Source organism: Idiotropiscis lumnitzeri, chromosome 12 (assembly GCF_059441095.1).
Source record: "Idiotropiscis lumnitzeri isolate Australia: NSW breed Sydney's pygmy pipehorse chromosome 12, RoL_Ilum_1.0, whole genome shotgun sequence".
Lineage (NCBI taxonomy): Eukaryota > Metazoa > Chordata > Actinopteri > Syngnathiformes > Syngnathidae > Idiotropiscis > Idiotropiscis lumnitzeri.
The window spans coordinates 14,270,036-14,296,408 of record NC_142402.1 but is presented as its reverse complement, the minus strand read 5'-3'; the positions used below and the strand labels follow the sequence as shown (position 1 = coordinate 14,296,408).

Genomic DNA, 26,373 nt, shown 5'->3' with positions numbered 1-26,373 from the left:
CAAGTGCGCAGATGTGTTGATCGTCTGCGTAAACTATCAAGAAGTGTGTTTAGGAGGGTTGTGATACAATCTAAGATACAGGTGTCAAACTCAAGGCCCGGGGGCCAGATTCGGCCCGCCACATCATTTTATGGATATATTATATATATACACTCAAACACACATACACGCACTCACGCACACACATTAGTGTTGTCAAGCGATTACATTTTTAATTAATTAATCGCAAAAAAATTAATTCGGAATTAATTGCGATTTGTATCATTTTACAACTATTGTTTTTTTGTAAATTTATAACAGATATTGACTTGAATAATATCTTGTAATTAATGTTAAATCATCAAATAGGAAGTACATTTGAATTTAAAGACGGTTGTAATCGCGTTCTTTGATCTAAACTAAGTCATCCTGACAGCCATTTTTCTTAGTTTTTCTCAAAACTTATATCGCACATTCAGTTTTGCCCACAAGCAAACACTCCAGCAGGCTTGGTTTGCAAGGCCCAATGGCAACTTGAGCAGGATGCTAAAGATGTACAGCTAATATGGTACAAGATTTGAATTTGGCTTTGTATGTAAATATGCAAATTATTTTTGAAGAAAATAAAGCTGAGTTAACTGATTTAAAATATTTCTTTAATATATTTACTATATTAAAAAATAAAACTAATCTAAATATAAATTATAAAAAATAAATACTATATATATATATATATAAAATTGAGAATAACAGTTTTAATTGTATCACAAATGAGCTCACCTGAGTGCACACAATGTCAGAGCTCCACATGAGGAGGTCATCTTGGCCTCCATCTGAACAGTCAGTGAAGTCTACACTTCCACCTGTGACAGATACAGATGGTCCATGAAACATTGAAGTCATAGAAAGCTGAAAGCCCTGTTAGTTTCAATAGAAGAAGTAAAACAAAAATATTAAATGTCACTCTCTTCATCTCATTACATTAGTCTCCGTTTTAGTCAGTGATTAAAAGTTCATCATGCTTACCCAAATTCAAATGCCAGAAGTCATCGTAGACAGGATGACGTCCAACAAGATGCAATCTAACTGCTGAAAGTAAAAAAAGTCTCGTTGTCGGATGAGGACGAGCGTGTAGTTTTGGGCTGCACGTCATCTGCGCACCTCCCCTCTCTCAGGGTCACGCAATCAAGGAGCGTGAAAATGAATGTCAAAGCACCGTGCACGGCGCGTCGCAGTCGCAGCATCCAGGCGGGCGGGCGTGGATGCTCACATCACCCCTGACGGCTCGTCTTGTGATTTGTGTGGCGAGGGAGAGAGAAAAAAGTCATGGGAAGAAGAGGGTTGCTGCTTCCTCTGATCCTGATTGCCTCGGTGCTGACGGACATCGGTGCCAAGAAGGTAAGAATATTTGTCAACTGTGACACTCCTTCGGAAAACAATACGTGAGAGCCTAACAAAAGTTTAAAAAAGTTTTTTCCTAACTTTTGTGTATTCCTGTTGCATAAAATGTTCGCCTTGACTTTTGGTGTGTTTGCAACGAGAATGTCTGCCAACATCTTGCATCCTGACGACGAGAGTTTGTTTGTGTGACTGTGAGCATGCAGAACGCTCTTTGGCAGACCATGTTGGTGGGCCTTTGTGTGAGATCTCATCGGGGGGGCAAAGGACACAACGCTGAATTAAACAAAATACTTTGATGTTATCTGAACCAGTGCTTGCCAACATTTAATGCAAAGGTGTCAAACTCAGGCTCAGGGAGCCAGGTTCGGCCCGCCACATCATGTTATGTGGCCCGTGATAGCTAATTTTGTGCATCAACTTTGATGATTCTTCCTAAAATCTCCCAAATTGTAACAAAGACAAATCTGATGATATTGCAGCACTTTTTGGTTACCAAACCCCTTTTTAGAGTAACTTGAATGAACTTGACTTCTCTTTTTAAAATGAGATAACCATCAATTTCTTTTTTTTCTTAATTTGATAAGACTGTTCAACTTTTATATAGTTCCGCAGGCATAACAACCTTCTGAGGGAAACCTTAACTACATTCTGGCCGATGACAAACTTAAATTTGCTTCAACGCTTCAATGAGTCAGCTTCACGAGACGTTTTGCATTAGAATAATCTCACGGTTTACCACCAAACAAAATTGTCACCCAAAAGAATGTGAATGTATTGAAATATTGATTATCTTGTCAAATTGAACCTAAAATGTATTTCACCAGTACCAATTGACTTTGAAAATGTGACTTAGGTACTGTTCCATCTCAACATAAAAATTTGAAATGGTTTGGCTTTATTCTTTATTACTTTACTTAAAGTACATTTTTAGCAATAATGTTTGATCATAAAATCTGTACGTTTAATAGTAACATTTTGGATAAAAAAAGATAAAATATATATATATATATATATATATATATATATATATATATATATATATATATATATATATATATATATATATATATATCGGGGGGTTCAGATAACGACCCCGGCATGAAAATTAAGATGGCTGCCAGGATGGCCGAGTGGTCTAAGGCGCCGCGTTCAGGACCCAGTCTCCCCAGGAGGCCTGGGTTCAAATCTCGAATTTCCCCATTGTGGGACTAATAAAGGGCAAATTATTATTATTATTATTATTATGTGCCCATTTTCACACCTAGCAGAGTCTACTTTCTTTGACCAAATGATCAGGTTTGTCAGTGTCAAGGAAACTCCCTGAGCCCAGAGAGGCGCAATATGGCTCCAAATACAGTAGACTAACCAAAATTTACCCATTTTACAAAAACAGGCCCACCAGTAAAAAAGTCATTGAGGTATAACTCTACATGAACAACAAGCCTAACTTTTATCCATCCATTTTCTATAGCGCTTGTTCTCACGAGGGTAGCAGATGAGTTGGAGCCTATCCCAGCTACTTAAGTGACCAAGATTATAATAGTTTAGAATTTTTCATTTAATTTTTCATTATCGTAAGAATTAATTTCGTCTTGACTTTGAAAATAATTGCGACCAGATCACTGATGCTGATGAGTTGTTTAAGTGCGGTCATGAGGGAAATATGGCAATAAAGGGCACCTCTTGACCTGTATTGCACATTTAATCATGCCAAAGTTAATCAATATTTTAGGACACATAAACAGGAAAATATACGATGACCACAATATTTGGTTCACTAGAAACACATAATGCGATCTAAGACAAAAGTTGATTATTAAAAAAAAATAAAAAAAACCTTCAAGATTTCGGGAGAACAAGGGGTATTTTTGTGGCAGACGGCTGCTGGTGGCCGTGATACCCAGGACTGATGCGGAAATACACAGTTCCTGATGGCCACCCCGCCCCACACGCTCTCTCTCTCTCTCTCTCTCTCTCTCTCTCTCTCTCGCTCTCTCTCTCTATTCACTAGCCATATAATAGCAATCATACAGTATCTTGCTAGTTCCGCTGAGGGAATGCTGAAGCTTCAGACTCATAACACTAAATGCGTCGTGTAATTTGATGGCTCACTGTTATTGGAAGAAATTGATCCCATAAATCCCATCCCTCGCTCCATCACTCCCTCCCTCCACACAAACATGCGCGAACAAACACATAAACACTCCGCAGCAGGCAGCAAGTAAAACAAATCAGATGCATTTGATCACCAATATGGAGAGAAAGGTGTGACATTTGACTGTGCAATGTGTTTCAGTGTGTGTGCAGAGGAAAGTCACCATGCCACTGCGCAGGAGTCAAAGGTAACAGGGTGAGTGAAGCATTTCTTTTACGTCTTTTAGTAATGGTCGTACCTGGTATAAGTCAATGGTGTGATGGGAGACTGCCTTACAGAGGTGGGCTACCGTTAGGCAAACACGGCAGTTGCCGCGGGATTTCCAAGGACCCCCAAAAAGACGTTTTTAGTGATTTTTCACAATTATTGTTTTAGTCTTAATTCAAGCATCAGAAATGTTTAATCTATCATGATCATTTCCATTACAGCCCCATCCTTCTTCTCTAAGAGACTTTTCTTACTACGCATGTGCACTCTTGATTCAAGAAGATGCAACAAAATTGTTGTGGCGAAAAGGAAAGAAGCTGCAGTCATTGCATTCGAAGCTTTTGCTCCAAAAGAAAGCCAGAAATGTAGAATATAATGTTGAACGTTTTTTAAACTGACCAACCAATCCAAATGTGCAAATCTGACTCTTGTGTCAGTGCCTCACCAGCCAACAAGACCACCACGTGACCTGTAATACTATTTTATTATTTATTTTTTTAAATACAAATATCAGACATATAATATCATGAGTGTCAAACTGAATGTCGAGGGGCCAAAGTTGGCCAACCATATCATTTTATGCGTCCTCCAAAGGCAAATCATGTTCAGGTTTTTAGCTAAAATATCAAAATTGCAAATTTTCTTTACTTTCAATACCATTGACATAGTACAAGCATTTTTTTTATCTAAAAATCCCCTTTTTAAATAAATCAAGAACTATCTGAACAAATATTTTTTACTGAGTTCTGATTTCCGAACTAGTTATCCATCAGTTTGTTAAGTATAGAGTTTGAGTCATGAGGCGTTTAAAAATACATTTACATGGGTCCATAATGACCGTTTGGGAGAAATCATAATTACGATGTGGTCGGTGACAACTCTGCCTTATATTAAGGCACCTGTTAACTGTTATAAATTATGCGAAAAAAAGTATAACTAGAATTCATCCAACCAATCCATCCATATCCATTTTCTTTAACGCTTGTCCTAACAGATGAACTGAACCGGGGACTCGATACTGGTCAGTCTTAATATGTCCAAACAAATCTGTTGCTATATCAACATTTCTTTAAAAAATGTCACATAATGGTATTCATTGTGTTCACTCGTCTTAACAATTAATGTATTAGTGGCAGCTGTTTTGCCACCTGTTATAACAGTAAAGCTTTAGCCGAAGTATTTTTTTTATAAGGGCTTACATTTTTACATCTTCTCTAAAGCATGTTTGATGCAATGCAATACACTCACACACACAAATGTACAAACACACACACAGGAATTAGCTTCTCAACATTCTTGTTTGCTACTTTATCAAGAGGGACCAGATGGAGCCATATAAAGTACAAACTAAATTTCTGTGGTCTAAAGCCCTTTTCATGACCCACATTTAAGAACCAGAGCTGTTACTGAACTGGAAATAATTAATATTATTCATTTGTACTCAAAGTCAGACATAAATAAATGAGACCAGAATCTGAATAGAAGAATACTCCTAATTCAAAGCTCATATTCGGATTATTCATCCATTTTCTATAGCGCTTGAAAAGCATTGGAGTAAATTAGTTGGTAAATTTGCAGGGAGACAGGGGTCAACCAGGAGGTCTTGGACCACCAGGACCAGAAGGCCGCAAAGGAAGTAACGGTCATGCTGGGCCAAATGGACCAAAGGTGTGTACACTTGAGAATAATTCCAATCTTTCCAATGTAACACCATATTTACTGTAATCGTGTGTTAAGACCATCGTGGGAATCATTATTGTGTTCTGTATTTGTCAGGGCAACATTGGGCCGGATGGACCTGTAGGCCCTGCAGGAGATCCGGTAACAAAATACAACACAGCCTATTGTGTGTTTATTCGACATCTAAAGTTATAATAAATCACATAACTGTATGTTTGTGGTGTGTGTTACAGGGTCCCGAAGGCAAAGAGGGATTTGCAGGCTCGCACGGTTTACCGGTGCACTTTAACTCTTGTTTATTTACCTCGTGTATCTGTGTTTGTCCTCTGATTGATTGTGTGTTTATGCTCGCGTCTTCATTCACAGGGCATTCCGGGTCTGCAGGGCCCACCTGGGCCACCGGGGGCTCCAGGCTGCAATGGAACGGATGTGAGAAAGTCCTTCATGTTCACACAATGCCATGGGATAGTTTCTCTGAAAAGGAAAATGAAACTCAACTGAATGATAGTGAAAATTGTTGACATTCATCCCAAGCGTGTTTTCATAATTCAGGCTGTTTCCACTGGATTTGGTGACAAATCATCCAGTCATGTACATTATATTTGGCATTTTTGGCTGAAATTTCTGGATGAACTTCACATGCATGATAAACTTTACAGTCAGATGAACCGAACTGACATTCTCTAATTTTTGAATGCTCAACTGTGCACTGTTTAGGACTTTTTTAACAAGGAGCTCAAAAACTAAATTTACAAAAGGTGTTTTTTTTAAAATATATAAATATATATATATACATATACATATATATATATATATATATATATATATATATATATATATATATAGACTCTCTGTATTTCTGTTCCGAGTGAAAAAACTTTTAACATTTCAGGCTCTGACAAATGCATCTTGGGGGAGGTTTTGGAATGCTCTCGTATGAACAGTAGTGTCGCTCAAAAGGATATGAAAATATTTTTGTTTTAGGGAGAAGATGGACTACCTGGTGCTCATGGTGCCCCTGGACTTGACGGACCCACTGTGAGATACAATTTATACAATAAATGAGACCTCTGAAGTCGAACAAAGTCCATATGAGTTCAACATTTTGTTCCATAAAGAATTATACAAACTTAATTCAAATTTAAAAACATATTGAGAGACAGCAATAGCAATAGATGAGACAATCTTGGACAATGTTAAGATCCCATTTTTTTTTTTCAAGATAACAAATTGCATTTATCATCCCACAATATAGATCAATAATCCTGTCCAAATATGTAAATTATGAAAATTAATCTACTTGCTTTATGTACAAGTTAAATGCAAAACTGCGCAGTGTTTAAAATTGAGCTAACTAGGTTTACCTTGAAAAAAAAAAAAGGTTTACCTTGAAGTACTGCTGGCTTACTTCCTGTTTTCAGTTTTCTTCTTTTAAATTTTCACAGTGTGAAACAATAGTAGGCCGCCATCTTGTGGCCAACAGTGGTTCAGCCAAAATCAACACAAAATAGTGTTATAACAAACAATGTTCGAAACCACTTTTTCCACAGACCAGCAAAAATACGTGTTTACTCTTGAGCAATTCACCAATACCGATACCAAGTACCGATATCATTGGTACTTTTGATACTGATGATTTCAATTAACACAATCACAGATAATTCTGAACAAACACCTTTCTGTCTTTCTAGCTCATGATGGTTCCGTGATGTGTCAAACGGCCTCAGTGTAGCACCAACTGACAAACAGGAATAATTTGACGTTGTATCAGTGGCTGGTATCGGCATCTCAAGGACCTCTATGTTGAAATAACACCAGTTTAAATTTGTAAAGAAGCATCATCATCCAATCCAAGGGTAAAAAATGGTACAGTGTAGTTGCATCACATTTTTTAAATATCTCCAGTGACAAAAGTGTGATAAATAAATAAATAATGCATTTAAAAAAATGTCACCTATGGCGAGGCTGCCGTGTTAATGCTTTAACTGTAAGTACTTTAACTTCACATCACCAAAGCCCAAGAAAAAGAAAAACACTTAGCTGTTTGATGCTCACTTGAAGTATCGCAACATATTGCGCAACCACCAAAATTTCTGTCAAATGTTGAATTGTCCGACTTCAGAGGTTCCACTGTATTTTGAATTTTTCATGACACAAGATAGCAATCAAAGCCTGTATTTAATATTTAAACTTGACTCCAAATTTTTAATTCACAGGGTCCTCCGGGTCCTGCTGGACCAAAGGTAATAAAATGCATGCTGCGCCAGCTGAGGTCAGTTGCTAAGCACTTTTTATACAAGTGTTTATTTAGGAAAAGTGCAAAAGTGCCCAGGACTGCCCTTTTGGAAGTTTGTTGGCAGGATACCGCCTGATGTACCAAAAAAATAATAATTATAATAACATGACGCGGCACTAACAGGTGAGCCTCCCCGAGCTCCCTGAGCTCATTTTGGAACGCGTTCAAGCGGGACCAATAGCTTGCTTCAATATTAACTTTGAAATCTGCGACTGCTACTGGAGCCGAATTGCCCTTTCAATCACACCTGATGGAAGTCATTAAATCTAAAAAATATATGTATATATCAAATCAATACTTCCAGACAGGCGGACTTTTTTTCCTTTCATGATTTCAACCTGTCTATTCTGAAATTAGTCTTACATTACGTGTTCTCTGAAATGTCATCTTTTCCTGCAGAAAATTACTTCTTCTACCAGATTGAGATTTTATTTTTCCTGAAAAATTTAGAATATTTTTTTTTTTTACATTTTGGAATTTATCCACACAATCTGGTTTTTAACCCCTAAGATTATTGTTTTATTCTCAGAAATCTACTTTCTCTATATGAATTGTGCAACGGCATTAATAAGATTGAAAGAGGGCCTTGTGGCTCACAATATCTGTTGCACTTCATCCCAAAGCTATTTGATGGGCATTTTCCACCCCAAAGTCTGAAAACAGCTAATGCGGCCGTTACGTGCCAGCTAATGTAAACATGAATGGCAGCTGCATTGGACAGCAGGCTAGCATTAATTACAGCACCTGAGGAGTTAAACGTACGTAATTTGAAGTCATCTAAAAGTGTTATAATCTGTGCCACCCTCACGGCTGACACGGCTCCATTCCTGAAGGTGTATAGCAGAAGGGTGTTGTTGTATCGGTGCGTGTAGTATCAGAGAATTTAACGAGTACCCAATACTGCTATCCTCTTGTTGAAGACGTTTGTATCAAAGAACGAAATCTACATCTGCCTTTTTTTTGGTGTGTGTGTTTTTTTTTTTTAATTTATGTATTTTCTAATCTATGTTGCGTTGATTTGTTTTCTGTATGTTCAATATAGACATGAAAAGTTTTTTTAAATAACCTTTGGGTGTTTCTGCAGGGTGAATCTGCAATATCAGTTGGTGCAATTCCGGGGCCACCAGGACTTCCAGGGAAACCGGGAGAACGGGTAAATATTTTTCCTTGTACATGAAGGAACTTTTTCTAAATTAACAAGGCTCATGAGTGTTGGCATGTAAAATAATTTGAACAATCTGAAGTTCTGTTGTCCAAACGGATGTATATTTCTGTCTGGGATAAAAATCTTAGGGAGAGCCAGGTTTCCTGGGAAAACCTGGGCCACTGGGAGACTCTGGACTACGAGGCCCTGATGTAAGTAAAGTAGTTGCATCGCGCACAATTAAAACGTCATGTTAATTGATGATTATTTATTAACAGGGGGTTCCAGGCCCTCCAGGGATACCGGGATCGAAGGTAATATTGAATATTTTTGCCCCCAAAATTTGAAGGGTGACAACTGATGTTTTTTTTTTTTTACTCTTTAGGGGCATGGAGGCATAGGTATCCCAGGACAAGCTGGGCCAAAGGTAATTTATTATTAAATAGACAACTGTGCTGTATTATTATCGTCATGTCTCAATTAAGTAGAGCAGGGATGGGTGGCATTTTCACAATTTACATTTTTTTATATACGTTTTTGATGGGAGGGATTATAAACATGTTTCCTCTTCTCACGTGTTTACCCATCGTTTTATTTTATTTATAGATTTTTTTTATATTTTAAAAAAAAACATGTTTTTTGTTTTGAGTGGGGAGCCACCCACAGTTTTTTGTGGCGAATCTGCATGGCTTAAATATGCCGAATATTTTTTTTGCCGACGTGGGATGTCATGCAGGAGTGATAAAGTGAAGTGAGGGAATGGATTTTTGTGAAAAACCTAAGTTCTTGCATGTTGGTTTCCTGTTTAACAGTTTTGTGTCACCCGTGAAAGTTGTTTTTTTTTTTTTGCTCACTTTGCACTGGAAAATAAAATCCCAGTATTTGGTTATTTGTGGTCAATGTTCTTAGTGCATTGAGCATCAAATATGTGGCATTAAGATACGTTGATGTGCATTGATTCCATAAAAAAATGGACGTGTGCATGTATTTTGTCCATATTCAATGTGGCATTTTTTCACTCATCTGGTTATAAAGTGCCTGGTCCTCTGTCAATGTATGGCTATTAAAGAAATGTGGCCCCTTTCGTCATTTATGTTGCCCATCCCTGAAATAGAGCTATTTAATTGTACAATGTATTTTTTTAAATAGAATTTCATTGGTTGGATGAGCCATTAATGAGTAAAATTCTTGTCTATTGATTTAGGGGAGACAAGGCTCTCCAGGTCCACCTGGACCACCGGGTCAGATTAAGGAGTTTTTTATTGAGGGTCTTGTGTTAAAGGTGAGTATGTCAAAATTTGCACATGACACAATAACCATTAGTTGCCCGCACATATTTATTTATGTATTATGTACTGCTTGGTGCAGAACTACAAAGAAAAAAAGTCATATTGGCATGCCTTTTAAGGGCAATAACGTACAATGTGACTTGGTTGTCAGGGTGCAAAAGGAGACCAAGGAGATATTGGAGAAAAAGGTTGCAAAGGTCCTGAAGTAAGTTCTTCCACACACTAAGTACACACCAATATCCACAATCAAAATCTCCAAAGATACTCCAAAAGAAAAAATAAAAGAACTAAACAAATACGACGACAGACAGAAATACAAAACCCTCCTATTATTGTATTTGTATTTATTTTATTTTTGAAAGTATACAGGGACAGTGCATATTAAACAAACAGTTTCCTGTAAATATGCCAGATTATATCCATTGCTGGTTTGCACCTGCTGTGAAATGCGCCACACAAATAAAAATGAATTATACTCAAAAAGTTATTACTCTTTCTCAGTTTTTTTTTAAATCATTTTTTCACTTATATTCTCACTGTCTATATATTTTTTTTCTTTTCAGGATTGACTAAATGAATTTTTCATAATTATTATATTATATTATCCTCATCTTTATAATAAACAATTCATGAGCATGCTATTTTCTCTTTAGGGAGACCCTGGTGACCGCTACACCACAAAAGGAACAAAGGGAGACAAAGGCCAAGTTGGTTCAGAAGTAAGTTATGTGTCCCGTAGCTCATCCTTTTGATTTGTATAACCTTTTAAAAATGTAAGACAGTAGAGGGCAGTAATGTGCAGCACTAAAATAAATGGGCTATGAAAGTCCTTATTTAATCGAATGTGTCACATGTCATTATATGACCATTGGACTGAAATATTCTTATTGCGGCTTTAACGTCTTTGAAGGGCATCACCTTTGCGAATGTGAACAAGGAGTGTGTATTCAATGTAATATCGTTGAGGCCACGCACCTCCTTGGTGAATAATGCAACAGAGGTTCTCCTCAGTCGCAAGCTGTTATTGCGTTTATGATGACTGGCATGTAATGTGTCCGGACCAAAACGGAACTTTAATGGGAAAATAAATGAATGCATGCCGGCGGCAGTGTGTGGACTGTTCTTTTTCGAGCAAACACAAGCTACTGATTGAATGCATGGACCCAATGTCCTCACTGGACTTAATTGTCCTTGCAGGGAAAGATGGGGAAGGATGGCGAACCCGGACCAACAGGATTTATGGTAGGGATGCTGTTTGCACATAGTGGTGTTATTGAGTTGATTATAACATATCGTTGTGTTTAGGGAAGGCCTGGTCCTAGAGGTGATCCGGGATATCCAGGAACAACCGGAGGGACGGTCAGTAATCACTTATTGTCCCGATATAATTTTATCGTTTGACTGGGTTGCCATGTTTTATTAAAATCTATGACTGTGCTTTCTTTAGGGTCCTAAGGGGGATAGAGGTCAACCTGGTCCACCTGGGGAAATTAAAGTAATTGTAACTTTCTAATTTATGAACTTTTTTTAAAGGAGACAAACTATGTACTGCATTGTCAATTCAAAGCGGATCCCAAATGTTGTAACAGCATACCTGTGGATATAAAAAGTTTACACACCCATGCTCAAATGGTAGGTTTTTGTGATGTTTAAAAAAAAAAAAAAGAGAAATAATTTCTAAAATGTTCCCACCAATATTGTGAGCTATAACCTGAACATCACAAGGGGAGTAAAATTAAATAACTGAAACTCCCATTTAACATGAAGCTTGTTACTTATATACTGTAGCTTAAAATAAAAGCCTCTTTAAACACAAAGGCAGTGGTTCATACTCGAACCTGGATATGTGGCACATGGACACGTTACCAATACAAATACCTCTTACCATGTTAACAATATCATAGAGCAATCAAAGATCAGAAGATAAGCTAATATGTTCATCCACCAAAACTCATTGCAGCTCTGCTTTCCCTTTGGCTTTGATAATAACAGCAGCGGTGTCATTATAGCGTTTCAGAAGTACAGTACAGTCACCGCTCGAAAGTGTCTCTGGATCTTCAGCCAGCCTATCTAACCAGGTCATGAGCAAAGAAACTCATTGCCAGGCAGTTATTACGTAAATAAGCCCCACTCGTACAGTTTGCGGACAAAAGATTTTACTTGGTTGTTTAATTTCACTCTTGATCCATCCCAAAGACTTAACAGTTCATTTGGAAGCAATTAAAAAGTTCATTTCCCACAATATGTCCCCCTTAAGGTTTATCAAGAACTAATGAGAGCCGTGTGCCTGCTGAACAATGTCTTTTAATACGATTATTTATTTGCAGATAGTAGCACCTGTGGATGTCGTGTTAAAAGGATACATGGGAGAGCAAGGGGATCCAGGCCTACCTGGACTTGCTGGACGCCAAGGTGAATGACCATCCAGCAAAGTACCAGCCAAAGACAAAAAAATATATATCATATATATATATATATATATATATATATATATATATATATATATATATATATATATATATATATATATATATATATATATATATATATATATATATATATATATATATATATATATATATATATATATATATATAAAATTTCTTTTCTGTTTATTTTTTTCAGGCATTGTGGGATTTCCCGGACCTGACGGGCCACCAGGTGTTTACTAGCAAACCGAGTAACAATGCAAATGTATTGGGACACCAGGCTACAGGAAGTGAAAATCTAAGAAAAGATTATAGAGCTGCCATTTGCAGTCACCCTCAAGTGGCTATCTAAGGATTATGTTTGAAAATCTTTGCACATATGGCCCCATATATGACCTACACATTCCTAATCGCCGCATTTTCATTCAGGAGATTCTTCTGATCGACACGGGCCACAAGGTCCTGATGGTCTTCAGGGTCCCAAAGGAGATCCTGGCGACCCAGGTGGTAATTATCCAGGACCTTCTGGTCCAGAAGGGGATCCTGGAGATCAGGGACCTACAGGGGATCAAGGCCCACCTGGACTCGTGGAAGACAAAGGTACATGTAGCTCTTTTAAAAATACTCTTTATAAATGTCACCACACTTTGCAAAGGTTATAGTGCATTTGAAAGCAGAATTAATATCCCAAAATTATTGTGAGAGGTGTCCACAACTCAACACAAAACAAGAACTATGCAAGCATTTTGCTTTGAAATATGAACAATGTAAAATGTTTATGATTTTGACAATCTGTTTATTATTGTAATTTGTTTTGGTGTATAAATGCTCTAAACCAGGGGTGTCAAACTCATTTTTGTGGACGGGCCACATCGTAGTCGTGGTTTCCCTCAGAGGGCCGGTATGACTGTGAACCCATATAAATTGATTGGAAAGCCAGTTTTGAAATCAGAAGCTAGTAAGCAATTGTTCAACAATTTTTCAATTTATTTTAAAAGGGGAGGATTCGTAACAAATAATTGGCAATATCTTATATCTCAGTGTTGTTGTGAAGAAAATATGCTAGAAACAAGAAGTTGACGCAGATGATTTGCCCTTTGCGGGCCACATAAAATGAGGTTGCGGGCCAGATCTGGCCCCCGGGCCTTGAGTTTGACACATGTGCTCTAAACTGTACTGAGCATTCTTACTCGGAAGACACTGATTACTATTTTCCATATAATGTTTCATTCCAGCAACTCAACGTGTTTCGTGACCAACTTTCCAGTGAGAGGATTTAAAAAGAATAACTAAATATGATTTTTGTTTAATGTTATGTTTACGGCACTCGTGAAACAATCTCTTATCTCTCTCTTTAGCATCATCTGCTATTACCAGGAGAGCCTTTACCGCACAAGCAGAAAGATGTTACTCATAAGCATACATCTTAACTTACAAATTCACGTCATTAAAACCTAAAAATGCAAACATTTATTTTATAAACTGTATTATTGATTATTAATTCCATGTGCTATAACTTCATGTTGCTGCTTTTTGCAGATAAGAGGATACTTACTGGTCCACCCGGAATGAAAGGTGTCAGCGGTTTGCCCGGTCCTATAGGATATGACGGGATATATGGAATGAAAGGTGGGGGAAAAGCACTGTTAAATCTCTTTTGACCTGAAAAAGTAATCTGATTAATTTCTTTACTGATGCTCATGGTCATGGTTTATGTGTCAGAACGACCAATCAAGTTCACAGTAGAGGATTAAAAGTGAATTTCACGTGATGTTAAAATGTCCAAATATTGTCATGGCTGCTTTGTACAGGGGACAAGGGCGAGCCGTGCACCGAGTGTGAAGGAGATGGAGTACCAGGCCCACCAGGTCCACCTGGTCCGCCAGGATTGCCAGGTAAAACTTCCAAAAGTATCAATGGGCCGTGTTAAAATAAAGCCTTTTTATCCAGAACTACTTTTAGTGCCTCAGTCTCTTGTTTTTGGAAATCCTTGGCTTATCCTTCCACTGAGGAGCACCAACTAGACATTGGTTACTGACATTATGTTGTACCTCTTTGGACTGCTAACATGTTAATACTGAATCAACAGCACATTTAATTTGCCTCCGTCAACAATCTGTTAAAAACAACCACATTCTTATTAATCAGTTCCCCCATAAATCACTTAGTACGTCCATTTCCAGCCAGAAGTATTTTATCGTAGTCGTGCAGTATATGCACCTTTCTCCACATGGTACTGTATGTATATTTCTCAGGGTTTAATCAAGGACCAGGAGCTAAAGGAGACCCAGGATTCCCAGGGAGTCAGGGCTTGCCCGGAAGTCCGGTAAGAAAAGTTGTAGCTGTATTTGTTTATCAGAATTTTAAAAAAAGCCGGATTTTTTTTTTACATGTTACCTTATCATTGCCATTCTTCTGCCAAGGGTCATATCGGTATACCGGGTGTTCCAGGCTTCCCTGGGCAAAAGGGAGACTCATATTCCGATTTCAGACCAGGAGTAAAAGGGGAGAAAGGAGACGTGGGATATTCTGGCAGACCTGGAGAGGATGGCTACCCTGGGTCTCCAGGATTGCAAGGTCTCAAAGGTGTCCAAGGCCCTCCGGGGGATTCGGTGGGAACATTTTGACAAGGAAACATTTCCGGTTTATCTAAACTAAAAACAACTTGCAATTTCAATCACTTATGTGACAACCTTCTTCATCAACCCTTTTTAGTTTAGCAGAGATGGGGACAAAGGTTTTCCAGGTTCTCAAGGCGTTCCGGGAAGGCCAGGACCACAAGGATACCCTGGGACGGTGGGATATGGGCCTGCTGGACCTACAGGAACTAAAGGGCATTTGGGGGTACCTGGATTTCCAGGGACACCTGGAATTCCAGGTATGTAAATATTTTGATAAATATGCAGAAATCTTAAAGACCAGAAGATAGAAATCATCTTCACATCTCTTTTCCTATGCTACCATGGTAGGCCAGAAAGGAGAACCAGGTCACATTCATGCAAAAGGTTTGCCTGGACCACCTGGGTTTAAAGGTCAACCTGGATTACCAGGAAGGCAAGGTAATCTACAAATTTGTATCCAGTCAGAAGGAATAGTTGATAAAAGTGTCACTCACACTCACTAAGACAATCCCATTTCCAGGTGTTCCAGGCCTTCCGGGTTTCATAGGCAGACCAGGCTCCCCAGGACAGAAAGGGGAAAGAGGTGATGAATTATATCCCGGACGACCAGGGTTCCCAGGAGAGAAAGGTTGTCTATACTGCACACACCCATATTTTCCACATGTAACAGTCATAAGCTGGGCTGCATCAGCACAGAACTAAAAGTTATGTATGTGGGTGTTATATAGGTGACAAAGGGTTGCCAGGTGTCCCAGGTCTCCCTAGTATCGGTCTTCCTGGTCTGCCAGGTCAACAAGGCCCGCCCGGTCATCCAGGAATGAAGGTCAATAATAAAATCAACCTAAAACCTGAACAGACTGTGCAAATTAAGGTATTTCTAATGCCATGTTCAGGGTGATGGTGGTTATGGTCAGCTGGGACCCAAAGGCCAAGCTGGCCTTCCTGGAAATGATGGTGCTCAAGGGCCTGGAGGAGATCCTGGAATTCCTGGCTCACCGGGGAACCTAGGATTACCAGGAAATCCAGGGTCACCAGGAGAAAAAGGTTGACTGTTCAATATAAAATTGAGATGGAAATCCATAACAACACAACCTCAATTATCTGGTGCTTTCGTGTTACGTTCAGGAAAAAAAGGGGAAATTGGACCACTGGGACCTCCGGGTATTAAAGGCTCATGTGAATCTCTTCCTGGACCAGCAGGTCCACCAGGACTAGATGGTGATCCAGGGCTGCCAGGTAAATGTCCTTCTCCCAAAAGTACACTACAAGCAATTATCTCATATGTTGCTGTTTTTTTTCTTCATTATACCTTTACAATAATTCGGTGTTCACCTGATCATCATTGAGTTCAGTGTCCATCTCTCTCATCCAAGGACCCGATGGGCAGCCGGGTGAAAAGGGTAACCGAGGATTTCCTGGGTTCGGTAATCCTGGTCGTACGGGTGAGCCTGGTTATCCCGGGCCAATGGTTCCTGGTCCCCCTGGGGGGACTGGACTAAAAGGAATAAAAGGACAAAACGGCCACCCGGGCCAACCAGGTATGATGGTATTTTACACCAACATTACCAACTGCTATGAGAACCCATGTTCGTTTCTAATCCACTTGGGGCTTTCTTAGGATTCAGAGGAGACCCTGGACCAGATGGGTTATCAGAATTCGGACCACAAGGATTTCCTGGAATTATAGGACCACCAGGCCAAATCGGTATACAAGTGAACTTGATTTAACATGACTTGACGAACAGCTTTTAGGTCACTGCTAGTGTAGTGTAGATGAGTATTAATTGTTGCATGACTCTCAGCCCTGTGACTTATTGGCAGCACGTTGAGGGTATATCTAAATTTCTTCAAAATCATTATACAGCTTTTTGGATGGATTTTTGTACAGGTGACCCTGGCCGTGATGGAAACAAAGGTGCCTGGGGTCCTCCAGGAATGACTGGGGACCCAGGACCCAGAGGTCCCCGAGGACCTCCAGCTCCATTACCGATAGAAATAATTGGTGACCCAGGAGAGACTGGCCATCCAGGTGACTTCATTTACCATGAATTTACTCTATGTATTTGTGCCACATTTGATGATTATGTGCACATTATGCACTTCTGTTGTAACTGTACTGTATCAGGTCACCCTGGACAAGTTGGTCCCTGGGGAGATGCTGGAAGCATTGGCGCAAAAGGACCAAGGGGAAATACTGGAGCACCAGGGAGACCCGGGGAAAGCGGTCCATACGTTTTACATATTCAATGCACACAAACATGACTACTATACTAATTTTAAAATGGTTTGTGTTCTGTCCAGGTGCCCCAGGTGACCCAGGTATTCCAGGATTCTTGATAGGAAGCCCTGGACCTGCAGGAATTCCAGGGGATCCAGGACATCAAGGCAATCCTGGTAAGTATAAAATGTATATTTGAGCACTCATTTCATATTTGATCACGTACATTTAATAATAAATGTTCATATACACTGTAGATGTGTACTGTTGTTATTATATTGTAATTCTCAAATAGGATCTAAAGGACCAAAAGGAGACCGGGGGATCCCGGGAGGGCCTGGCACAAATGGGGCACCAGGTCCAAGGGGGTACAAAGGAGAAAAGGGAGAACCAAACATTCGTGGGTATGGCCCACCTGGGCCGATGGGACAAAAGGTGAAAAAATAAAACACTTGATTATTTGTCCAAAATGAAATGCACATTTCAATAAGAATGAATGGCTGTTCATTGCCCTCAGGGGGAACCTGGATTAAGGAACACACACACAATGAAGGGTGAGAAAGGACAGCCTGGTATTGGTGGCGCACCGGGATTACCAGGATATAATGGACACAAAGGAGAACCAGGACCCACTGGACACAATGGTGTTAACCACTGGCAATTTATATTGAAGGACTTTATGTTGTTTACTTGGTAATAACAGTCTACCTTATTTTTTCCAATCCTACTGTTCCAGGTTCACCTGGATATCAAGGACCAAGAGGTTCAGATGGACCTCAGGGAAGCAAAGGATGGAGAGGACCAAATGGAGCACCAGGCAAAGTCCATTGAGATGCCTTAATACTGAAGAAGTGAGTCCGCATTACATTCAAAGTTATTAACTTTTGTTTTTAATTGTCTTAAGGTCCCGAAGGTACACAAGGTGGTTTTGGTCCTCAAGGTCCCAAAGGCAACCAGGGACAGGATGGCATCCCTGGACCGCCAGGGGAGAAAGGAGATACAAGTGAGGGATAGTAAATTGTGTCAAATTGTGTTCCTGTAAGCTTGACATGTATTGGAAAAAGTGTGTTTTACAAATTGTACTTTCACTGTGTTGCATGCAATTGCGCACTGCAAATAGGACACCACACCTTTTCTATTATTGACGCACATACACCAACACTCACTACTGATACAGGTGACTCATGGTCCGCTCCATTCAAGAAGTACAAACATGGGTGTATTTCACCAGCTCCTTAAATGAGTCTCTTTGTCTCACTTCAGAGGTTAGGTGACTAAAGTTTTTTGTAACTTTGGTCCAAGGAATGCTCAGGGAGTTTATGTGAATGATGAGATGCATGGAAAATTAGAAAGAAAATTGGTTGCATGTCATTAAAATCTTCCTATTCTTCCTTGCATACAGTTGTGACAGAGGGACCACCTGGTCCCCGTGGTGACCCAGGTCAGCCAGGTGAGTCTTAGGCTTCCCAAATATCCCAGTTTCATTCTTTTCTTTCCACTTGAATCATTCAGAAAATATACAGATGATTTGAAAGAGATCTACTGCACAAGGTATCAGGCAGCCGTATACTGAAAACTGAGAAAGTGTGACTTGATTAGGTAAATGGGTACATACATGACTATTGAATTCAAATCTCTTCTTCCTCTTCTGTAGGTCCTCCTGGGAATTCTGGTTCACCTGGCCCGGCTAGTTCAGGAATTCCTGGATTAAGAGGAGATAGAGGACATACTGGACCTCGCGGGGTCTCTGGTCCCAGAGGACGACCGGGAGGAGATGGGACATGTTTCCCCGGGGCAAAAGGAGATCGTGGACTTGGTGGCAATCTGGGTAGGCCAGGTGAGGTCAACATTTCTTCCCAAATTAGTTGTATTGTCAGACACGCAGTAATCATCAAACTTGGTATTGCTGGTCACAGGATATCCTGGCCCTCCTGGACCCCCGGGCCCTCCTGGACCCGGACTGAAAGGGGATAGAGGTGATCCAGGCCCTACAGGGAGACCAGGTTACACTGGACCAACAGGAGATCCGGGCTTTCCAGGTCCACCTGTATGTTGACTCTTTCAGTTTAACTTCCAAACTCAGGATTGATAGGTTTTCACTATACTGATTTGTTTGGTATTTGAATCCTGTTTTGAAAAGTAAGGGAGTCTTGATTCATTTACTTCCCCAGGGTCCAAGAGGCCAACCAGGAAATCCAGGACCAAGAGGGGATTCTGGTCCTCTTGGAAACAATGGATACCCTGGTAAGTTTTTTCCAGTTATGTTTCATTCAAAAAAGTATCAATGTCCTAAGTGTCTTTTTTTCAGGTGACAAGGGAGACCACGGAAATATACCCGGCCCACATGGTCCACCTGGGTCAAAAGGTTTTCCAGGACGACCCGGTGAGTACGCAATTTAGGATACATACTTTAGTCGCCATATTACTATTTTTGTCTTTCTTTTTCTTCAGGCATCAAAGGTCAACCAGGATCTGGAAAAGTAATATATGAACCAGGACCCCCAGGTTTACTTGGTTCTCCTGGCAACCCTGGGCCTCCTGGGAAAACAGGACCAGCTGGACCACCAGGCCAATCAGGTCCTAAGTTTAGACTTTCTGTAAATTATAGTTCACATACTACTGTGTAACATGCACACAGTATTGACTATTGTGACTTATATATATTATGTCTAAAAGGTCCTGTGGGTCCCAAAGGAGTCCGAGGTTCTAGCCCAGTCGGATCACCTGGCTTTACCGGTCACAAGGGAGACAAAGGAGCACCAGGTTTGCCAGGTATGTTTTGGATCTTATGTGTGGCTATAAAATGCTATAAGATGCATCCCATATTTTTCTGACAATAAGGCACTCTTAAAATATTTCAATTTTCTCTAAAATCAACAGGTCACCTTATGATCCTGCGCTTTATGTATGGATGTCTGCTTTCATTGCAGTAGCAAGGGTCCATGTTTTGGTCATACCCGAACTAGACTACTTCCTGCTTCCTCGTCTAACAATATTGGGAAATGTAGTCGTACTAGCCTAATGCTGTGGTCAGATAAAACACATATTAAGTGTTTCTGGTGGTGGCGTTGCCAACATGAATCCGTCGAATAAACACGGTACACTTTGAATATTAACTAATAAATATAATAGTATTAACTATTTAACATACAATCCTTCACAAAGTTAATGCGCCTTATAATATGGTGCACCAGTAGTCTGAAAAATATGGCAATATGATCATGAATGCACCAGAAGCAGTCTTAAAAGCCTCAGAATAGATTGTGAAGGGGTTCACTTCTTTGACTTCCGTACATGTTACGAGGGTTCAGGTTCAACTCAGTGATGGAGTGCGTATGAGTGGGAGTAGTGGACTGTTGTTAATATGATCACTATTGCACTTGGGACTTTGCCTTTGGTGTCCTCAGCCTTTTGCCCAATGTCAGCTAGTATAAACCCGAGTTGCCTGCCACACTGACAAGATGCTTATGGATGGACAGTTTAGGTAGTAGTACCTTTCCCCCTTTCAGGTCTGCCAGGTGGCCCAGGAAATCCAGGGAACAGGGGCCAAAAGGGGTTACCTGGAGAAAGTGGATTTGGCTTTGTGACCAGTTTCCTGATAGCACGACACAGTCAGAGCTCTCAAGTGCCAGAGTGTCCTGAAGGCACCACCCTGATTTACTCCGGTTACTCTTTCCTCTTCATTAATGGGAACGAGCGCGCTCACGGTCAAGACCTTGGTAAGAGAACACTTACAGCCCCAGAAGCCTTCCTCTGTATCACAATTGAGCTTTTGTTTGAACATTTACAACTGAATCTCAGGCACCTCAGGAAGCTGTCTACCTAGATTCTCACCCATGCCCTTCCTCTTCTGCGACACTGAGACAAACTGCCGCTATGCTTCTCGTAATGACTACTCCTACTGGCTATCCACTGATGCGCCAATGCTTCCCTCCATGGTTGCCGTGACGGGGGAGAAACTGTCCGGCCACATCAGCAGGTGCGATGGGAGCTTTTTTTTTTGTGAATAGTTTTGAGCATTTGTTATACTGGTCATGTAGTTGTAAACAGTTGTTGTATTTCATGTAGCCAACATGCGTTTAAGTCCCTGGCTTGTCCGCAATGATCTCTATCGGTCTGTATTGGATCTGTCTCTAGATGGCTCACCAAATATTTTTTAAGTCATTTCAGTTCTCAGTTCCTCTTTCCTCAGGGTTGCAGTGTAATGACTCCTTGAGATGTGGTCTGTAGGTGTCCAAAAATGTTTACCTGCTTCTCAGCTAGTTTGCCTCCATTGACTGTTGTCTGTATCGGTTACAAAGCTCTTTCACTATACATCCTACACTGTAAACTCAAGATCTTAACCAGATCCAGCTCCTGAACAGAAAACGGATGGATACCCCATACTTGCTGTATTTATTTCCTTGACCCGACAAAACCGAATACGTGAACCTGTCGTTACTTTCACTTTTTCACTTTAGGTGCTCGGTGTGTGAAACTACCTCTAATGTCATAGCGATCCACAGTCAGACAACTCTGATACCGGCTTGTCCCAGAGGTTGGGAGTCTCTCTGGAAGGGCTACTCATTTGTCATGGTAACAATTCATTACAAGGGGTGTTTTCATATTCAGATTCTCAGTGTTCAATCCCGTTGTCTCCTTTGGCCTGGAACCAACCAGCAAACAGGTGCTGGTGCCGAAGGCTCATCCCAGCCGTTGGTGTCTCCCGGCTCGTGCCTTGAACATTTCCGCCAAGTGCCATTCATAGAGTGTCACGGCAGGGGGACGTGCAACTACTACCCGGATTCTTACAGCTACTGGCTGGCATCCCTCAACTCGGACATGTTCAGGTACATTTGAATGTGGATGAAATTCACATCCGCTTTGACATTTGATCCTTAATGTATGTCTACTCTTCTTTTTCTACAGTAAACCCATTCCCCAGACGGTGAAGGGGCCTTCTCGAGAAAGCATAATTGGTCGTTGTCGGGTTTGCCGCAAACAGTAGTTACCTGAGAAATGTGACGCATGTACAGAGATACTTTTGAGCACACTTCATCATGTTCTCGAGACAATTTTTAGCATCATTTGGTCTGAGCGAGCACAGTGTAGCAGTTAAGAATAAAGTGATCACTCTTTTTTTATGAAATAAAATCTTTATTTTCTCCACTGACAAGAACTCGAACTGATGTGTTTAAAGTTTTTGGCGTTAACAAAAAGAACGATAGTATGTGTATCGGGTCAATTTTATTCATTTGTTGAACTGATTTAGTGAAAACAAAAAAATGCCAAGGATGAATATTTGTTGATTATCCAAATTGTTTGGCTTTTAAGCACACATGAAAATTTTGAGTTCCCTTCACAGATTCTCAAGGATGAGATTGACCTCCGAGCTCTGAGATAGCCACTTCACAATATAGTGACACCAGTTTTTCCTCTCACACACCATAGCTTGGTTGATTCACTTTTAGCAGGAAATGTGCAACTGCACGTACTTGGAAGTCAGATAGGCTCTCTGTTGTTAACATTCTTCCATGATATTTCTATGTTCTGCAGCAAAAATGTAAATAACTTTCATTAGAACATAGGCGGTCCAACATACGACTCCATTCTCCTCAGAAATCGACACACTACGATCAATGTAGACTCAGCTATTCTTGTTACAAGTCTTACTTCATGCCCCTTTGAATAAAACACACCTCAGCATTTACCGCGCTATTTTAAAAGCAGCGATGGAAGTGCGGATGATGAAATGTGTAGCGAGTCGATATATCTTACAGGGGGTTGTCGTGCGCCATGTGTGTTTAATTACTGTATTGTCATGTATTTGGCAGTCATAAATGTAATCACTGCAGTACAGGTTCCTCAATTGGACATGATTTTGGTGCGGCTTTTTTTTTTTCTTTTCTTTAATCATTTTGTTGGAAAGAGCCAAGTTGTGTGAGATCTAAAAAAAATATTCACAATTTCTGCATATTTGTTTGTTGGACAAGCTTTTGCGCCATTCTTAAGGATTAATGCGGTAAATGCTCGCATGATTTAGAGCAGGTGTGGGCAAACTACGGCCCGGGGGCCACATGTGGCCCATTAAACGCTATAATCGGGCCCGCTGAACTTGAAAAAAAATTTAAATGAATAAAGCTTGTTAATGTTTCATTTTCTAAATACTGTGGTTTTTCAATGACCTATATATTTTTGTAATGCATTTGTTCACTTTCATTTAAAATTCGATGTATTTTTTTTCTCCGATGAGGTGAGGTTACCAAAACACTCCATCCATCTCCTCCTGATCCGGCCCCTCTGTCAAATTTTAGAACCCATTGTGACCCGCCAATCAAAAAGTTTACCCACCCCTGATTTAGAGCATTATAATCAACTATCAATTTAACATATAGGATATGTTTCCATTAAAAGAAAATTGGACTTTTCTTGATTAAAGCACATCAAGAAATTAGCTAAGATTATATTTTTGCCAATAATACAGTATATCAACATAATCTGGTGTGGCATATCAAGATGCTGTTCAGGCAACATTATTATTGCACATGTGTCCCTCAGGCTGCCCACGATAAAAGACCACTCTAAAATTTGCATTTCTATGGTATTGGAGGGGCGGGGCGAGGGGAGTTAAATTACTATTTGCCTCATGCTGTGCATCACCTTTATTGCACAAGTGGGCCTCACGCCGCCTGCAATTCCTGGCTACTGTAAAATGTGCATTTCTATTATTTGGGAGGGTTAGTGGGTTTGATCAGAAAACAAGTCAGTATTAATTTACACGTTTACAATTGGCCCTTTATTGTGGGGAAACCTAAAATACATCTGTGCAATAATCATGCTGTCAAACCAGCATCTTGATATAACACACCTGTGAGGTGGATTGAGTTAGTTGGCAAAGAAGAAGTGCTCATGAAGAAAAGGTCTTGCTCTCTGAGGTCTGCTCATGAAGAAGGAGAGAAATAAAAGGGGATGCATTTGTAATTTTGTTCCGTATACAATCAAAACTAAAGTTACTCATACCTTTGCCAATTATGTTACTTTCAATGATATTGGAGCATGTACAAATTTCACAATGTGTTAAAAAAAAAAAAAACATATTCATCATAATAATAAAACCTCCGATATATATTGAATAGCAAAAAAAAAAAAAAAAGACTGAAAAATTCATGTAATAAAGCAGTTATTATTACACCGGTACCACTCTCAGTCAATCAAAGGTAACGTCACAATAAATAACACATGGCAGCACCGAGGCCGGTCCAAGAATTGTGTTGTCGTCGTGGAAATGATGACTCATTCATTGCGCTCGCTATAAAAGTGAATGACGTGATCGTGATTGGGAATTCCTGCGTTGTTCACATCCCAACTTTGAGTCATATTTGAGTCAATTGAAGGCAATTTTTTTTCCAAAAGGACCGCATGGATATGCATAATATAAGGAAATACAGTAAAATGCTCATGCTTTTTCCATTCAAGTAAAAGTCACAACGAAGCAATACCTGGACAGATATTGAGTATTGTTGTTCATCATTGTGTGTTTCTGCTCCATTGACCCAGAAAACTATCCACAGAGCAATACCCCTCAAAGGAGCAGTTATTCAAACCCGGGATCAATCGATGAAATCTCCCTCCATAGTTTACACTGAAACCAACATGCCCAAAATACAGTTGCCTTTTGGCACACGCGTATCCCATGCAATCGATTGAGGGCAGTCAAAAATAACAAAAAAGTCAGATGTTATGTAAGTGTGCACATATCACAGAAAAGCTGAAAGCGAGTGCAAAACCTCTTGAGTGGAATACAAAACGTGTAACGGGTAAAGCTTGTCATTCATTTTTTTTTTTTTTTTTTTTACTACTACTGCTCATGAGCACTTCTGCACCGAGTTCGAATCAAGCATCGGTGCTAGTTTTGTTTGATTAAAAAAAAAAATTCTCAATATGTTCATCATTTTGAATATTCTTAAAAAATGTCATTGTCACTGACAAGCGCGATAGTTCACTCACCTGACTTTTTTGCAGGCATGGTGGGTTGAGTTCGTGACCGACTTAATGCAAATGTGAATGGTTGTCTGTCCCGATATCTGCCCTGTGACTGAATGGCGACCATTCCAGGTTGTCATCTGTTTTTGGCCTGCAGTCAGACGGAATAAGAAAATGGATGGATGGCTAAAGCTCATGAGATTTTCTGATTTCCCAAAAACTGCACCTTGAGGAAGAAGTGGCGTACCAAGCAGACGCTCCGCCGACAGATGCCACCTTGAATTAAAGCCCGACCCAGCACGGGTGAGTGTGCACGCTTGTCAACTCAGAAGTGTGTGGCCTTCATAACGGGATTATTCGACTCACCACATTGCACTTACTAATTGTTTAGCTGGCCGGATGAGGACGCTACACCTTTCTAATTGTGTTAGCATAGGCATTTGTTGAAAGGTGGATGCCTCTCAAGGACAGCGTGTTCCACATGCAGTACATGTATTCTGTGAATGGCTGTGATCCGCTAGGTGATGCAGTTGTATTAGTGAGTCACCATAAACATCGTAAACAGTGACAAGTATGTCTTCATTTCGACCCTCTTAAGTTAAGCAGTGCAGAAATCTCATTAGCGACGGACACTAAAAACTTACTGCATGGAACAAATGATCACATGACCTTTATGGCCTCTGGATGTCACGCAGAGTTGTGAGCGCGTGCGTGTCCCGATTTATGATACCTGTGAGTTTCTTGCCATCATTATTCACATCTGTGCCGCGGTACTTTTTTTCATTCCACTTTTTCATACATGAGTTGGTTTTACAGCACACGTTTTGAGTAAATGAGGATGTCCTTATATGGATGTAGACTTTCCAACATCATCACAGTATGCAAATAACCTCCGTCTTCTTGGGCCACCTTAAAGTCAGACGAGGTGCATGTCTCCAGAGACGACAGGACAAGCTGAAATGGCGCACTCCTTTTGCATTCTGGCACTTTTC

General features: G+C 40.1%; 2 protein-coding genes across 2 annotated transcripts in view; one reads left to right on the top strand and one right to left on the bottom strand.

The window, feature by feature from the left end:
* The window catches only part of LOC148326081 (uncharacterized), a 47,015-nt gene extending 45,759 nt beyond the window's left edge, over positions 1 to 1,256 (bottom strand). The window contains exons 1-2 of the mRNA XM_088310259.1: positions 1,006 to 1,256; positions 760 to 842 (exon numbers count right to left, since the gene is read on the bottom strand). Coding sequence (XP_088166385.1) covers positions 760 to 812 — 53 coding nt within the window. The 5' untranslated portion in view covers positions 813 to 842; positions 1,006 to 1,256. The remainder of the gene's footprint in view (positions 1 to 759; positions 843 to 1,005) is intronic.
* Positions 1,210 to 23,504, top strand: LOC148326080 (uncharacterized). Its single transcript, XM_088310260.1, has 52 exons — positions 1,210 to 1,377; positions 3,677 to 3,730; positions 5,321 to 5,410; positions 5,519 to 5,563; positions 5,656 to 5,700; positions 5,789 to 5,851; positions 6,407 to 6,460; positions 7,639 to 7,665; positions 8,803 to 8,871; positions 9,012 to 9,074; positions 9,141 to 9,176; positions 9,248 to 9,289; positions 10,067 to 10,144; positions 10,303 to 10,356; positions 10,805 to 10,870; positions 11,349 to 11,393; positions 11,457 to 11,510; positions 11,599 to 11,646; positions 12,479 to 12,563; positions 12,777 to 12,812; positions 13,010 to 13,180; positions 14,120 to 14,209; positions 14,392 to 14,475; positions 14,836 to 14,906; positions 15,004 to 15,192; positions 15,296 to 15,458; positions 15,550 to 15,639; positions 15,722 to 15,829; positions 15,930 to 16,024; positions 16,095 to 16,245; positions 16,327 to 16,437; positions 16,575 to 16,739; positions 16,820 to 16,906; positions 17,090 to 17,230; positions 17,327 to 17,425; positions 17,503 to 17,595; positions 17,715 to 17,854; positions 17,937 to 18,063; positions 18,156 to 18,236; positions 18,324 to 18,422; positions 18,822 to 18,869; positions 19,074 to 19,256; positions 19,336 to 19,466; positions 19,591 to 19,663; positions 19,728 to 19,802; positions 19,871 to 19,996; positions 20,096 to 20,191; positions 20,929 to 21,138; positions 21,221 to 21,398; positions 21,880 to 21,994; positions 22,079 to 22,248; positions 22,328 to 23,504. The coding sequence occupies exons 1-52, from the start codon at positions 1,306 to 1,308 to the stop codon at positions 22,404 to 22,406; spliced, it is 4,965 nt and encodes a 1,654-aa protein (XP_088166386.1). The 5' UTR covers positions 1,210 to 1,305; the 3' UTR covers positions 22,407 to 23,504.
* The last annotated feature ends 2,869 nt before the right edge of the window (positions 23,505 to 26,373 follow it).